This window comes from Salmo salar, chromosome 15 (assembly GCF_965601325.2).
Source record: "Salmo salar chromosome 15, fSalSal1, whole genome shotgun sequence".
Lineage (NCBI taxonomy): Eukaryota > Metazoa > Chordata > Actinopteri > Salmoniformes > Salmonidae > Salmo > Salmo salar.
This window is the reverse complement of record NC_138305.1, coordinates 60,279,392-60,295,564: the sequence shown is the minus strand read 5'-3', so window position 1 is coordinate 60,295,564 and position 16,173 is coordinate 60,279,392. Positions and strand designations below refer to the sequence as shown.

Genomic DNA, 16,173 nt, shown 5'->3' with positions numbered 1-16,173 from the left:
GTCCCAGACAGGCTCCATGGGATTGAGATCCGGGCTCTTCGCTGGCCATGGCCGAACACTACATTCCTGTCTTGCAGGAAATCACGCACAGAACGAGCAGTATGGCTGGTGGCATTGTCATGCTGGGGGCAGCGGATGAGCTTGCAGGATGGGTACCACATGAGGGAGGAGGATGTCTTCCCTGTACCGCACAGCATTGAGATTGCCTTCAATGACAACAAGCTCAGTCCGATGATGCTGTGACACACCGCCCCAGACCATGACGGACCCTCCACCTCCAAATCCATCCTGCTCCAGAGTACAGGCCTCGGTGTAACGCTCATTCCTTCGACGATAAATGCAAAACCGACCATCACCACTGGTGAGACAAAACCGCAACTCATCAGTGAAGAGCACTTTTTGCCAGTCCTGTCTGGGCCAGCGACGGTGGGTTTGTGCCCATGGGCAACGTTGTTGCCGCTGATGTCTGGTGAGGACCTGCCTTACAACTGTCCGCAATAGGGCTTGTAGGCCTGTCTGTGCACTGATGGAGGGATTGTGCGTTCCTGGTCTAACTCGGGCAGTTGTTGCCATCCTGTACCTGTCCCACAGGTGTGATGTTCAGATGTACCGATCCTGTGCGGTTGTTGTTACATGTGGTCTGCCACTGCAAGGATGATCAGCTGTCCGTCCTGTCTCCCTGTAGCGCTGTCTTACGCGTCTCACAGTACGGACATTGAAATGTATTGCCCCAGCCACATCTGCAGTCCTCATGCCTCCTTGCAGCATGCCTAAGGCACGTTCACGCAGATGAGCAGGGACACTAGGCATCTTTCTTTTGGTGTTTTTCAGAGTCAGTATAAAAGGCCTCTTTAGTGTCCCAAGTCTTCAGAACTGTGACCTTAATTGCCTAAGCTGTTAGTGTCTCAACGACCGTTCCACAGGGGCATGTTCATTAGTTGTTTATGGTTCCTTGAACAAGCATGGGAAACAGTGTTTAAACCCTTTACAATGAAGATCTGTGAAGTTATTTGGATTTTTACGAATTATCTTTGAAAGACAGGGTCCTGAAAAAGGACGTTTTTTTTGCTGAGTTTATATATCCCCCTTAACTTTCCTTGTCAGTTTATATGATGGCCTACATTGATTTAGCGTCATCCTATAGTGTAGACTACAACAAAAAATTATCCTACAGAAAGGATTTGAAGGTAAGGCAAGGTTTTTGTGTGATGCACTGCAGGTGACTTTGAATGATGAGTCCTTTTAGGTGGGTCAGTGTGCATGTATAAGTTCACTAATGCTCTATGTCCATTCAGAAAGTTTTCTAAAATAGCCTAGACTGTCTGGACTTCATCTCTTTTTGCAGGGTCAGCATATGTGTGAGGAATGACGACAGGTGCCAGTTTTGCATTGGCTCTCTTATTAAATGGGATGCAACTGAATGAAACGTAGCTAAGCTACGTTTCAATAAAATTCATGATTCATCCTATAGGATACTTAGCCTATATCCTAATGTATTCAGTAGCATATTTTTCTGGAAGTATATAATTCTCTCATTACTGTGTCCCCTCGTGCCACTTTTAACAACATATTGCCATATGGAATAACCACAGCAGCATTGGTGACATGCGAAATGCTCTGAAAAGTGGAGGGAAAAACGCATCGGACATAGTATGAATGGTTTAGTGCATCAAAATTGGAATTCCTCTCCGATCTGACATTTTATTAATTTGTATAATATTTAGAGGTAATAACTTGACTATTAATAAAATGCTACTGATAATAACAAAGTGTCATGGTTATAGTGAAGTTGCAAAGAAAAGCCACGTGTTTCTTTTGAATGGTTATGTCGGTTACTGTGTACATTGGCCTGGCCAATTACCATGATTTCAAATTCCATACTGTCACAGGATATTGCTTGATTGCTAACGGCTAATCGCCATATGGGTGTTTAGCAAGCCAACCGCATGCTAGGTAATGCTAGTATCAACTGCTCATCCAACACAGCTGAAACTATAGCAAGCCTTGATTGGTCATCTCACAGCTATAAAGCGTCAGCTTCCCCACTAAGGTGCATGGTGATAACTTGAAATCTGAGGAAGAAAGCTTATGGTTTGGGTTAGGCAGTAGTAACTATTTCAAATGAAGCTGTACTTGGGTGAATATATTCTTAATGATGGAAAGACCCAGAAAAATTTTGCCGACGACAGACTTGCGCCATCCGAGTAGCACAAGATATCACGCTGCTCGACTGCTGAACAGTGTGTAGCAGCTCGCAGTATTTGGGCCAGGACAATGGTGGTAGATATGAGTCACACTCCACTAAAATGACTGTAGCAGTGTGAGCTGCATCAGGGTATTAGATGCCTTGCATACGCACCATGTACAAGCATGCATGATAATGCACGTAAACTTGCTTACCACTATCCTAAAATGTGTGCCATCTACTGCGATCCTCCAAGCAGATGCTATTGAAGGGGTAGATAGTGTTGGCATCTGTCACCACAACATCGTGTGCTATTGGCAATAGCAATAATAGCAACCATGCCATAACGACTATGTGCAGATGATACAGGACATAACATCCAATGCATTAATTAGCACAAGATCATGGATACGGAGCCTAACCATGCACATGCTCCCATGAATGCAATATCGGCAGCCATTCCATTTATGCAATACTGTGTGTAGATAATGAAGCAAAGAATAGCAGCTACAACCTGAATGTGTGATCATTCCCCACAGCATTAGTTGAAGCCTAAAACGCTTGAATTAATAACAGTAGCTAATGCATGATTACTAGAATGAAACAATCACTACAATTAGCATATGATAGAATTAGAATAGTCACAAAGCTGTCACTAGAATAATACTAATAGAATGCAAAGATGGACCGACAGGAAGGACTACCTATGTAAAATGCATGATTAAAACATGGCTAATAAATCAGCCTAAACCTACTGCTGCAGATAAGGATGAAGTAAATGTAACTACTTTGTCTGAAACTATGCTGTAAAATGTATGCTAATAGTGTGACTCATGCAACAGTATGCACTAATGTGCTAGCAGACACTCCTGATTTGATCAAATCAAACTTTGTCACATGCGCCAAATACAACAAGTGTAGACCTTACCGTGAAATGCTTACTTACAAGCCCTTAACCAACAGTGCAGTTCAAGAAAGGGGTTAAGAAAATATTTACCTAATAAAAAGTAACACAATAAAATAATGAGGCTATACACAGGTGGTACCGGTACCGAGTCTATGCATGGGGGTACAGGTTAGTTGAGGTAATGTGTACATGAAGGTAGGGGTGAAGTGACTATGCATAGAGCAGAAAAGCAGCAAAAGTGTAGCAATACAAGTACACTAATCCAGACCAGTCTGCAAATTAATTTGAATGCATTTCTAGCTTTAAAATGTATCAGGGGAAAACGGTTCCAAAGAATAATAACCATAGTTAAAAATCATTTGTACAACATTTAAAATGTGACTGCCGGCGCAAGTCACAATAACTAACGTGATTGGGATGATCCCTAAAATGTAAGATATTGCTGCAAGGCACCGTATCAGCAGTCTCGTGAGGTGCACGACACACAGTGATAACTAGGCTACTATCCATATTGATGCTACACTAAACAAATTACTGACTGCATAGCGACTGAAATACTATCGAATCACCATAAGCACCATCTCCTGCTCATGATCAGAAAGCATTGCTCCTCACTCATTGAATATCAACGCCTAGGCCTCTATAGCTATCCTAGCATAGGCTACTTTCTAATTGTATGGACGAGGGATGATTCTCCATGATGGGGTGAGTTCACCGAGTGCACAGACTTCCTGAAATCTGGCATTGGGAACAAAGTAGGCTGTACGATAGGCTACTCCCGAGACGACTAAACCTACTTAGCTAGTTAGTTTGTAGATGGCTATTGACGGACAACATTCATGCAGCAACATAGTTGATCCTCACAATCAATGACATCCCCCGCAGCAGCCATACATTTTATCATGAGCATATTGAACCATGCGGGTGAGGTTAAAACACAGCTAGCGAACATTTTCTTAGTGAATGCATCAGAAAACGGCCGCATGCCGATAAACAGCTAGCTACAGCAAGCAGCAGCAGGATATGTGAGCAGAACCGGTCAGTTTAAGTGGATCGCCAGGTAAGGTAAGCGTGATTGCACCAATTAGATGTTAGTAATCTCAGTTGAGGTGGGCACTCAGGTTCCCTTTCTGAACTGGGTTCGCTTTATGGACACCATGGAATCTCTGGGAATATCAATGCAATTAAATCGAATTAAACTTTTTTTTTCATGCACACCAAGTGTACCAGTTATTTGTGTCTGTAATTAACTTAAATGTTCCCCTCTAGGTGTTCGTCTGCATTCTTTTCGGAGGAGCGGACTGCACTGAGACAAAAGAGGCAGAAGATGCGTCTGCTGCAGCAGAGGAAGCTTGCCGACATGTCACACTGCAAAGACCTCCCCGATGATATTCCCCTGCCGCTCGTCATAGGAACCAAAGTCACTGGTACAACACTGTTGTCATGGCAACCAAAGTGACTTGTTAATTATCAGCAGCCCTTACCCTAAAAGTAGCTATCATAGTCACTGGTGAAATATCCACAAACCTGTAGCCATAGCAACCAAAGTCACCTGCATTAGATTTCCTCATTTTTGTATGTGCAGCCAGCTTTGAGTATTGATGATGTCTGTGTGTATTCCAGCTCGTCTCAGGGGAGTCCATGACGGCCTGTTCACTGGGCAGATTGATGCTGTGGATACAGGCACTGCCACTTACCGTGTGACCTTTGACCGGAATGGGCTGGGCACACACACTGTGCCTGACTACGAAGTGTTGGTATGCCTGCCTAGCCTTCATAACACTCATTCAGCATTGATATGTTAGAACCGGGATTCTAACCTCATCAGACACGAACACATAAGTCTTTGGCCATCACTAGCAGTTCTGTCCAAACCCCAAGAAAGCATTACCAACCTAGAAGACAATACATTTTTCTTCCTTGATCACGCTCATATTCTTTCGGAAAATCAGCCGCAAGGGAGGGAACATGTACAAGATATTGCCAATACCATGGTGATTTATTGCATTACCAGCTAGAGTTTATTTAAAATATCTGTTGTGTTTCTTCCCTCTCCAGAGTAACGAGCCTAACGAGACCATGCCCATCTCAGCCTTTGCCCAGAAACAGAGACCCTCCCGCTTCCAGAACTTCATGACCCCACCTAGGGAAACTTACCCCTCTGCCACCACACCCATCCTCATGGTAAGCATGAAACAAGGGCTTCAGTGCACATTATAGTTGCCTTTCCAGTTTTATTTGTGATCATGTGAGATTACGGTGAACGCTTCATGTACTTCTATTGCTATAAGGTGATTATGACGGACCCTTAAATTGAATATTGTTTTGTTTATTTGGAATTGACGCGTCCTGTGACAGGACAACGACCCCCTCATCAGCCAGTCTCCATGGAAAAGCAAACTCTCCGGAGCGGAAGGGGACACACTCGGCGGATTCCCTGTCAAGTTCCTCGTTCAAGTGGTGAGTGTTCCTGTCTTGGCTTTGCCTCTAGGATCATATATCATAGTGTAAATATGTCCCACTAAAATCTCTCCCTCTCCTCTGTCTCCTAGACGAGACTTTCCAAGATCCTTATGATCAAGAAGGAACGCATCAAGCACTTGAAAGATATGAACTCAGAGGCTGAAAAACTGGTATGGTCATAGATAATTCTATAACAATATTATAACAGAATATTTTCATGACCGTATATTCAGTCAAAGAAATTGGAAATAAGTGACAAAAAGTAAATGTATACCACTTCATTCACAAGGAGATTCCTGCAAAAATATTATTTGAAGATGTTTGTCTTTGTAGAAGTCATACTCAATGCCTATAGGCCCGGAGTTCCAGAAGCGTTATGCCACCACAGTACTGGAGCTGGAGCAGCTCAATAAGGATCTGAACAAGGTGCTGCACGATGTCCAGCAGTTTTGCTGCAAGGTGACGACTTCTTTCGGGCTCATCAAATAAATGGGCTATATTTGATAGTTTTGCAGCTAGATGTGTAACATGTAGCCTTGCCTCTTGTGAGGGTACTTAGTGAGAAGACATACCGAAGACTAGCAAAACATCAGCAATAGTTTTAGATTGTCATCAGCGAAAGGGCATCTTAATAATAATGTAAATAAAATGCATTTTTGTTTCCAAAGCTTATATATGAACTTCTTTCTCTTCAGCTGCTCCCAGAACAGTTTTGCAACAACATTAATCTAAGTATGTATGTCCCTGCGCCCTCTCCAGCTGGCCCCAGATCAGGGCATGGCGCCTGCGGACCGGCCCACAGAGCTGCGTCAGCACTGTGAGGAAGAGGCCAAGGAGATAGTGCAGCAGACCAACTCCCTCCGCGACGACCAGCAGTGTGTTTCTAACCCCAGACTCAAACACCTCATCTCAGGCCTCACCGCCTTGTTGCTTCAGATCAAGGTTAGTGTAAGGTACACACACAACAGCCTCACAGTCCTACTCAAGTTATTTGTTTGCCTGATCATGTATTTGTTTGTGCTCCAGTGTCTGGCTGAGGGAGGAGACCTGAACTCCTTTGAATTTAAATCACTGATGGACTCTCTGAATGACATAAAGAGCTCAATAGAGCCCTCCAACCTCAGGTGAGTGCCTCTACATATCACACCCATTCTCTGCCCCAATGTTTTGTCCTATTTAGAGTTATGCAGGGAGATGGATGGCGGTGATAGAAGTCTTCAGAGAAAGGTCTAAGTATGGCCAAGATGACAGGTGCATGTTCACATGGTCAAAATGTGTGTCTTGTCTGTGCAGTTGCTTCCAGAACAACGTAGAGATCCACGTAGCACACATCCAGAGTGGCCTGAGTCAGCTGGGAAACCTCCATGCCTTTGCAGCCAACAACACCAACACAGTCTGAAGCCGGCATCATTACCACACACAGAGAGCAGCCTGGTCAGCACCAACTAAGTGGAACATACACACGCACCATCTCGAATGACTGAAAGAAAAGATGTCCTTTGTGGATCCCTTAACTTCCCCCCAAAAAAGGCCCCACTGAAATGATCTGGTTCAACATGTATTTTTTTAGGTTGTGGGGAAATATCCTGATGTTTATCAGTCTGTCATCCACTTTTATTGTGGATGTCTTTGAAAATTATTTGTTTACTATAATGAAAACGGACATTTTAATGTAAAAAAATGGCCCTGGTTCTCTAAACTAGATTTTGGTAATTGCGGGAATTCACGTACATTTCCTGTTATAGATGATTCTATAGTCTCATGGGCCAAACAGTACATTAAGCAGTTTCTATAATAATCCATATTTATTTATTTTTGAGTGATATAACAATATTTACCATTTGGAGCTTCCCTTTGAGTCAATGTTTTGTGTTCCTTTACTCAACTGGTAGTAAGCACAGGGGAGGCTAAAGAATGTTTTGTACATTTTTTTCAAATTGTAGATATATGTAGAATACCTCTATGATTACTAGGATTTATCGTCAACATTTCTATAACGTACTCAAAGATGGCTTTCGTAATTTTGTGTGCACTGAGAACAGATTTTTGTATTTTTGTAAAAGGTTTGACAGTCTTGAACAGGGCATCACTGATGTAACCGAAATTCAAACACAAAACTGAGTTGGTAAAGTTTGTTACCAAAACCATTTCACCATTGGTTTTGTAAATCTGTATATGGGAATGCCCCAGGGCAATTGTAAATATTCCTTGCTGCATTTTGTATTAAAAATATAGCAAAGCAAACTGATTACATGCATTTGTGACAATTTGATAAGGATAGGTAAAACAAATACTACACAGCACTGGTACATTAAATGTTGTATATATTTTATTTTGCATGTTTGCAAACAAAGACAATTAAAATATACAAAAAAGTGTTTCTTTATAACAAACTGACATCAGTTCATTTTGAAGTTATGAACCCACCACATTCTTTGTTGTTGCTGTGACAGAAAATCCACAAAATTTCAAAAGCCAGACATGGCACTATTTTCCCACTCTGAATCTCAATCTGAGAACTCTTGCTCCTCACTGGCACAAATAGGAAAGGAGTGGGCAAATGTGTCTGGTCTTCACTTGAGGATGCTGGACTTGACATGCTTTGGAGAGGACCTGCTGAAGTTGTTCTGTGATTGAATTGGAGGGATTACCACTCATCTCGAGACCGATGGTTTCATTTGAGGGAAAGTTGTCATATTCAACCAGGACATGTTTTGGCCCTGTGCTAACGCTTATGTTGTTTAAAGACTTGATGTAATGTCAATTTTCCTTGTGATAAAGATGAGTGTTGTTGCACAGAACCGCAACGCTCAACTCGTCGGGTCTCATTTGCTCAACTTTGCTCCTGTTCCCCTCCCAGGATGCATCGTAAACACAAACGATAGTCGAGTGTATGTAGTTGCCCGTTTTCCTGGGTAGTGTTGCCTTTGTATGTGTTTCTTCCACCCGGGTGTTAAGTGGTGGTCTGTGGTGGTCTGAATTAGTCCCAGAATGAATCTCTTGGGGCATTAGGTTATAGGGTTGTGTGAACGGGGCCACAGGGGTGTTGGCAGCAACACCGTTGAGATTCATGGACAAAGGCAACCCTTCCTGGTGATGGGATTTAGCTCGTCGGTTCTGTAACCACACCTTATTGCATTTTAAAGTTGTGGTTTAGTGGCTAGAAGTCCAAGACCATTTTGTTATCATGGAAACTGTTTTGTGTCTTAACCGAGTTGAAATGTGGTGCCTTACCTGAATTCTGGGTTCTGGTAGGCCAGTGAGAGCCTCCAGTCTCTCGCGGCGGTAATGTCAGGGTATTTGGTGTCGGAGTACACTTTCTCCGACACCCCTATTTGCTGCTGGTTGATGGGTCAGCAAAGCCATGCCATCTGCTCTCGGCCCCGTGGGGTTTGCAGAGTTGAAATAGCTTATCCTATCGGCAGAACCATAAATGGTTCAAACCAAGAATGATGGTATGAATATAACATAACCAATGTAGACAGGAAGATTTACAGAGAGAGGGAGACCGTGTTAAACTTACGCAGTAACCAACCTGAATGCAGCATGCTATTCCTCTCCATGTGTCCTCGGTACATCTGGAATTGATTTAGGTCCCTCAGTTTTCCGTGGACGGCAGACATATTACTCGTCTTTTATTCCTAAAATGTGACTGACCACAACGGCCAGATCCCTGGTCTTATATCTGCCCTCATCTCCTTGTGAACAAAGGTGACTAGAAACCAGGGGCGAAAATCTGATATCCACTTTGGAGGGGACAATTACATTAAATTTTCTCAAGAGCAATTCCTGAGGGGGACACCAAAAGTAGTGCTGTAACACAGCCTACATTGTAATATGGTAAATGTATATTGAGGAACCAAAGAAATAAGGTGTTTGCCGTACTCCTAACTACCGGTACCCAAAACTACACAACTAATCACAACAGCAATACCATTGCCTTTAACAAATCTTAGTTCAGTCACCAGTTTAAGTTGAGAGTGGGGGTATCCATGGCATTTTCCAATTATGTTCCTATTTTACTAGTCAAAAAAATTGAGAACCTTTCATAATGTTGCCAAACAAAGACTCAACAAACTTACCTGAGACTCCCTGTCTCTGCCAGTCTGTCCCTGCATATATGTCCCCAACTCTGCTGTCTGTGTGCCATCTGTTGCCTGCTCTGCCTAATGACATCATTGTGAAACATTTCCATTAGAATTTCATTTCTTTCTTATGAACATTTTATCAACTAGTCTTTGAGATATTAGGCTACTAGGGTTCTTACTATGCGTTTTGGTGTATTGAAAAATACTCTGATGTCCGTCTTTTATTTTTCTACCTGGCTGGCTGGCTGGCTACACACACAGTGTGTAAGTTATTTACAGTAGGAGATGGGCTTCTATCATCAATCATTCTATATGGGCTTCGATCTAAAAGGTAGCTAGCAAATGTGAAACGGATTAAAATGACAAGAGTTGACGGATGTATGAGTTCACCATATACACAACATATGCTGCAACCTTTTGTAATTTTTATAGTTTGTTTCATATTGGCTGGCTTCCAACAATAGCTGAATTTGCAAAGCTAGCGAGCACCAATTCAGTTTCAGTGGTGTTTGCTATAATCTTTGCTACCCGGGTTAAATAAAGGTGAAATAAAATAAATAAATAAAAGTTCCCTTGCGACAATTTAGCTTTTGCAACGAGACCATTAAATATATTTAAGACAATGGTAGAAGAGAGTGTAGTTCTGTTCAGTTTGGACTTCAGTTTATCGCTAACCTTATCACAGGGACTTTGAAGCACTAACTTACATCATCTGCATGCTGGTTCCATCTTTGACGACACCACATAAATGGAATAGGTACTAGCTAGCTTAATAGTTAATATTTGCGCGCTAGCTCTGCATATTCAGCTAGTGTGTGTGTGCGCGATTGACTGGATGAACCTCACGGCAGTTACGTAGCAAGCTAAGGAACTGGCAGTGGATCAAACCATTGTGAGGCAAAGGGCGGGGGGGTCGCAATCTTTTGAAACTTAAAAACGCACTATTAAGTGTCTAATCAGCACAATTGCTTTCTTTGCGTATTATTAATATTATTTAAATTACATAGTTATGTTTCAGTGATATATTGGGGTGGACAAATCATATTTTTCCCAGGATGGGGGGGGTCGTGTGTCCCCCGTCCCCCCCGGGATTTCCGCCCCTGCTAGAAACGGATTACATTTAGAAATTAGCCTACCCAAACTGTCACACATCTATTAAATTGTCAAAGTGTTTCATAATAAATGACCATGGGAATGTTACTTCTTTTTGACTGTATGTTTGGCATTGTCAAAGACTGTCACTAGCCCTACTATTGATAAGATCTGGGTTGGTATTTTAATTAAAGGCTGGAGAAAGTTGATTCGTTCTTTTTACTTTCAAGCATCAAACAGCAGTGAGCTGCTGGCTGGTCAGGGCATCATGCACACACCAGTGATCAGCTGAGCTGTTTTATAGCAGGCACTGGCAGCTATTGGAGAGACAAATCATGTCAACCATCATATGATGTTCTGTTGTCTATTCTATTTAGGCCTGTAACCTGTGGGTGATGATACAAAGGATCACAATCAAATACAATTGTATTTGTCACATGCTTCGTAATTAACAGGTGTAGACTAACAGTGAAATGTTTACTTAGGTGCTTTTCCAACAATGCAGAGTTAAAGATCAAATAGAAATAGTGACACGAGGAATAAATATACTGTGAATAACAACGAGTAAAAATAACATGGCTATATACAGGGAGTACCAATACCAAGTTTATGCGCAGGGGTACAAGGTAATTGAGGTAGCTATGTACATATACGTAGGGGTAAAGTGACTAGGCAACAGGATAGATAATAGACTGAGCTGTAGCAGCAGCGTATGTGGTGAGTGTGAAAGTGTGTGTGTCTGTGGCGTCAGTATGCATGTGTGCGCATGTTATGTGTGTGTGGGTGTATGCAGTTTGGGTTTTGGGGTGTGAGCGTGTGGTTCGAGTCCAGTGTGTGTGCATAGTCAGTGCAAGAAATGTAAATGCAGGAAGTCCGGGTAGCCATTTTATTAGCTATTTAGCAGCATTGTTTAGCAGTCTTATGGCTTGGGGGTAGAAGCTGTTCAGGGTCCTGCTGGTTCCAGACTTGGTGCACTGGTACTGCTTGCCATGCATTAGCAGAGAGAACAGTTATTTTTTCAGCCTCCTGAGGGGGAAGAGACGATGTCGTGCCCTCTTCAAAACTGTGTGGACCATGTTAATTCCTTAGTGATGTGGACACCGAGGCACTTGAAGCTCTCGACCCGCCTCATCGTCATCGTTGATCAGTCCTAACACCGTTGTGTCGTCAGCCAACTTGATGATGGTGTTAGAGTCGTGCACAGCCACGCAGTCGTGGGTGTACAGGGAGTACAGAAGGGGACTAAGCACACAACCCTGAGCGGCCTCCATGTTGATGGTCAGCATGGCGGATGTGTTGTTGCCTACCTTCACCACCTGGGGGCAGGTCATCAGGAAGTCCAGTTGAAGAGGGAGGTGTTCAGTCCCAGGGTCCTGAGCTTGGTGATGAGCTCGGAGGGGACTATGGTGTTGAATGCTGACCCATAGTCAATAAACAGCATTCTTACATAGGTATTCCTTTTGTCCAGGAAAGGGGATACCTAGTCAGTTGCACAAGTGAATGCATTGAACTGAAATGTGCATTTCATGGCTATGGATGTAAGTACTATGGGGCGTTAGGCATTTAGGCAGGTTACCTTGGTGTTCTTGGGCACTGGTAGTATGGTGGTCTGTTTGAAACAAGTTGGTATTACAGACCGGATCAGGGATAGGTTGAAAATGTCAGTGAAGATGTCAACGCATGCTCTAAGTATAAGTCCTGGTATTCTGTTTGGCCCTGTGGCCTTGTGAATGTTGACCTGTTTAAAGGTCTTCCTCACATCGGCTACAGAGAGCGAGATCACACTGTCGTCTGGAAAAGCTGGTGCTCTCATGCATGGTTCAGTGTTGCTTGCCTCGATGCGAGCATCGACGGCATTTAGCTCATCTGGTAGGCTCGTGTCGTTGGGTAGCTCGCAGCTGGGTTTCCCTTTGTAATCCGTGATTTTTCTAAGCCATAGCACATCTGACGAGCGTCAGAGCCAGCGTAGTAGGATTCGATCTAGGTCCTGTATTGACGCTTTGCCTGTTTGAGGTCGTAGCGTGATTTCTTATAAGCGTCTGAATTAGTCACGCCCCTTGAAAGTGGCCTTTAGCTCTGTGCTGATGTTGACTGTAATCCATGGCTTCTGGTTGGGGTATGTACGTACCAGTGGAGGCTGCTGAGGGGAGGACGCTCATAATAATGTCTGGAATGGAGTGTCAAGCACATGGTTTCCATGTGGTTGATACCATTCCATTGACTCCATTCCAGCCATTATTATGAGCCGTCTTCCCCTCAACAGCCTCCACTGGTACGTACAATCACTGTGGGGACATCGTCGTCGATGCACTTATTAATGAAGCCGGTGACTGATGTGGTAAACTCCTCAATGTTATTGGATGAATCCCCAAACACGTTCGAATCTGTGCTACCGAAACAGTCCTGTAGTTTAGCAACCGCTTCATCAGACCACTTCTGTATTGAGTACGTCACTGGTACATCCTGTTTGAGTATTTGCTTGTAAGCAGGAAGATAGAGTTATGGTCTGACTTGCCAAAGGGGGGACAAGGGATGGCCTTGTATGTGTTTCTGTGTGTGGAGTAAAGGTGATCTAGAGTTTTGTCATCAATAGTTGCACAGGTGACATGCTGATAAAAATGAGGTATAACGGATTTCAGTTTCCCTGCATTAAAATCACCGGCCACGAGAAGCCTCTGAATGTATATTTTCTTGTTTGCTTTTGGCCCTATACAACTCGTTGAGTGCGATCTTAGTGCCCGCATTGGTTTGTGGTGGTAAATAAACAGCTACAAAAAATAGAAATGATAAATAGTATGGTCTGCACCCAAGACTTCCTTAACATTAGAGATTGCATACAAGCCGTTGTTACTTGTTAAGAAAGAGAGACACCCTTCCTCCTTTCATCTTACCCAAGTCTGCAGTCCGGTCTTGGCAACGCATAGAAAAACAGCAAGATGTATATCCATATCCTCGTTCAGCCACGACTCTGAGAAACTTAGGATATTACAGTTTTCAGGTCCCATTGAGAGGATAGTCTCGAATGGAGCTCATCTAGTTTGTTCTGCAGTGATTGCACGTTCGCCAATAGAATGACGGTCTATTTGCTCGCCAACATAGTTTTGTCAGGCTGCCTGCTCGCCTGCCTCTCTTTAGCTGCCGCTTCCTCTTTCGAGCCCTGGCATTAAGGCCTGGTTGGAGTAAGCAGAACATTCAGAGCATTTTGTCCAAATCGAGGTAAGTGATTGCTGTTCTGATGTCCAGAAGCTGTTTTCCATTTTAGGAAATGGATCTAACTGTCGGACAATTCTTTGTATAGAAATCTCAGACATGCAGTGTATCTAGGTAACATTTCATGTCTCCTTATGTTATGGCTGAAATCTGTTTTCATGGGCATACCAAGACGCAGCCGGCGAGGAAGAGGTATTCGGAGTGGACTTCTAGTCTGACTCAGGAGGCGTGCACACCATCCACCACTTCTAAGTACCACTTCTAAGTATTTTACTTGCAAATGTTCAGTCCTTGGACAATAAAGTAGACGAGCTCAGGGCGAGGATCTATTTCCAGAGAGACATTAGGGACTGTAACATACTCTGTTTCACGGAATCATAGCTCTCCCCGGATATACTGTCCCTGTCCATACAGCCAGCTGGGTTCTCAGAACATTGCACAGACAGCAATAAAGAACTCTCCGGGAAGAAGAAAGGCTGTGGTGTATGTTTCATAATTAACTACTCATGTTTCTTGGTAATTTCTCTGCCTAGAAGGCCAGCATCGCGGAGTCGCCTCTTCACTGTTGACGTTGAGACTGGTGTTTTGCGGGTACTACTTAATGAAGCTGCCAGTTGAGGACTTGTGAGGTGTCTGTTTCTCAAACTAGACACTAATGTACTTGTCCTCTTGCTCAGTTGTGCACCGGGGCCTCCCACTCCTCTTTCTATTCTGGTTAGAGCCAGTTTGCGCTGTTCTGTGAAGGGAGATGTACACAGCGTTGTACCAGATCTTCAGTTTCTTGGCAATTTCTCACATGGAATAGCCTTCATTTCTCAGAACAAGAATAGACTGACGAGTTTCAGAAGAAAGGTATTCCTTTCTGGCCATTTTGAGCCTGTAATTGAACCCACAAATGCTGATGCTCCAAATACTCCACTAGTCTAAAGAAGGCCAGTTTTATTGCTTCATTAATCAGGACATCAGTTTTCAGCTGTGCTAACATAATTGCAAAAGCATTTTCTAATGATCAATTATCCTTTTAAAATGATTAACTTGGATTAGCTAACACAACGTGCCATTGGAACACAGGAGAGATGGCTGCTTATATTTGGGCCTCTGTACGCCTATGTAGATATTCCATAAAAATCTGCCGTTTCCAGCTACAATAGACATTTACAACATTAACAATGTCCACACTGCATTTCTTATCAATTTGATGTTATTTTAATGGACAATGTTTTTTATTTTCTTTCAAAAACAAGGACATTTCTAAGTGACCCCAAACTTTTGAACGGTAGTGTATGTCAATGTTATTCTCAGAGGCAACCCGGAACATATCCCAGTCCGCGTGATCAAAACAATCTTGAAGCATGGATTCTGACTGGTTAGACCAGCGTTGAATAAACCTTAGCCTGTTTGAGTTTCTGCCTATAGGAAGGGAGGGGCAGAATGGAGTCGTGATCTGATTTGCAAAAGGGAGGACGGGGGAGGGCCTTGTAGCCATCCCGGAAGGGGGGGAGGGGGTAACAATGGTCGAGAGTTTTTGTAGCGCGAGTACTACAGGCAATGTGTTGATAGAACTTTGGTAGCATTTTCCTCAAATTAGATTTTTCCTGGCACCACTCCACCAGCGCCCTCAGTCAAAAGTTTGGAAACACCTACTCATTCAAGGATTCTGCTTTATTTTTACTATTTTCTACATTGTAGAATAATAGTGAAGACATCACAAGTATGAAATGACACATATGGAATCATGTAGTAAGCAAAAAACTGTTAAACAAATCAAAATATATAAGTAGCCACCCTTTGTCTTGATGACAGCTTTGCATTCTCTCAACCACCTTCATGAGTTAGTCACCTGGAATGCTTTTCCAACAGTCTTGAAGGAGTTCCCACATATGCTGAGCACTTGTTGGCTGCTTTTCCTTCACTCTGCAATCCGACTCATCCCAAACCATCTCAATTGGGTTGAGGTCGGGTGATTGTGGAGGCCAGGTCATCTGATACAGCACTCCATCGCTCTCCTTCTTGGTCAAATAGCCCGTACACAGCCTGGATGTGCATTTTGGGTCATTGTCCTGTTGAAAAACAAATGATAGTCCCACTAAGTGCAAACCAGATGGGATGGTGTATCGCTGCAGAATGCTGTGGTAGCCATGCTGGTTAAGTGTGCCTTGAATTCAAAATAAATCACAGACAGTATCACCAGCAAAGCACCCCCACACCATCACACCTCCTCCTCCATG

The 16,173-nt window shown here is 43.2% G+C and overlaps 1 protein-coding gene across 3 annotated transcripts in view; it reads left to right on the top strand.

The window, feature by feature from the left end:
* The window catches only part of LOC106571760 (protein lin-9 homolog), a 52,044-nt gene extending 44,245 nt beyond the window's left edge, over positions 1-7,799 (top strand). For all 3 annotated transcript variants that reach the window (XM_014145190.3, XM_014145189.3, XM_082961926.1), the window contains 9 exons: positions 4,362-4,519; positions 4,716-4,849; positions 5,151-5,276; positions 5,451-5,552; positions 5,645-5,725; positions 5,889-6,014; positions 6,315-6,497; positions 6,582-6,679; positions 6,849-7,799. In XM_014145190.3, coding sequence (XP_014000665.3) covers positions 4,362-4,519; positions 4,716-4,849; positions 5,151-5,276; positions 5,451-5,552; positions 5,645-5,725; positions 5,889-6,014; positions 6,315-6,497; positions 6,582-6,679; positions 6,849-6,954 — 1,114 coding nt within the window. In that variant the 3' untranslated portion in view covers positions 6,955-7,799. The remainder of the gene's footprint in view (positions 1-4,361; positions 4,520-4,715; positions 4,850-5,150; positions 5,277-5,450; positions 5,553-5,644; positions 5,726-5,888; positions 6,015-6,314; positions 6,498-6,581; positions 6,680-6,848) is intronic.
* Positions 7,800-16,173: the final 8,374 nt, after the last annotated feature.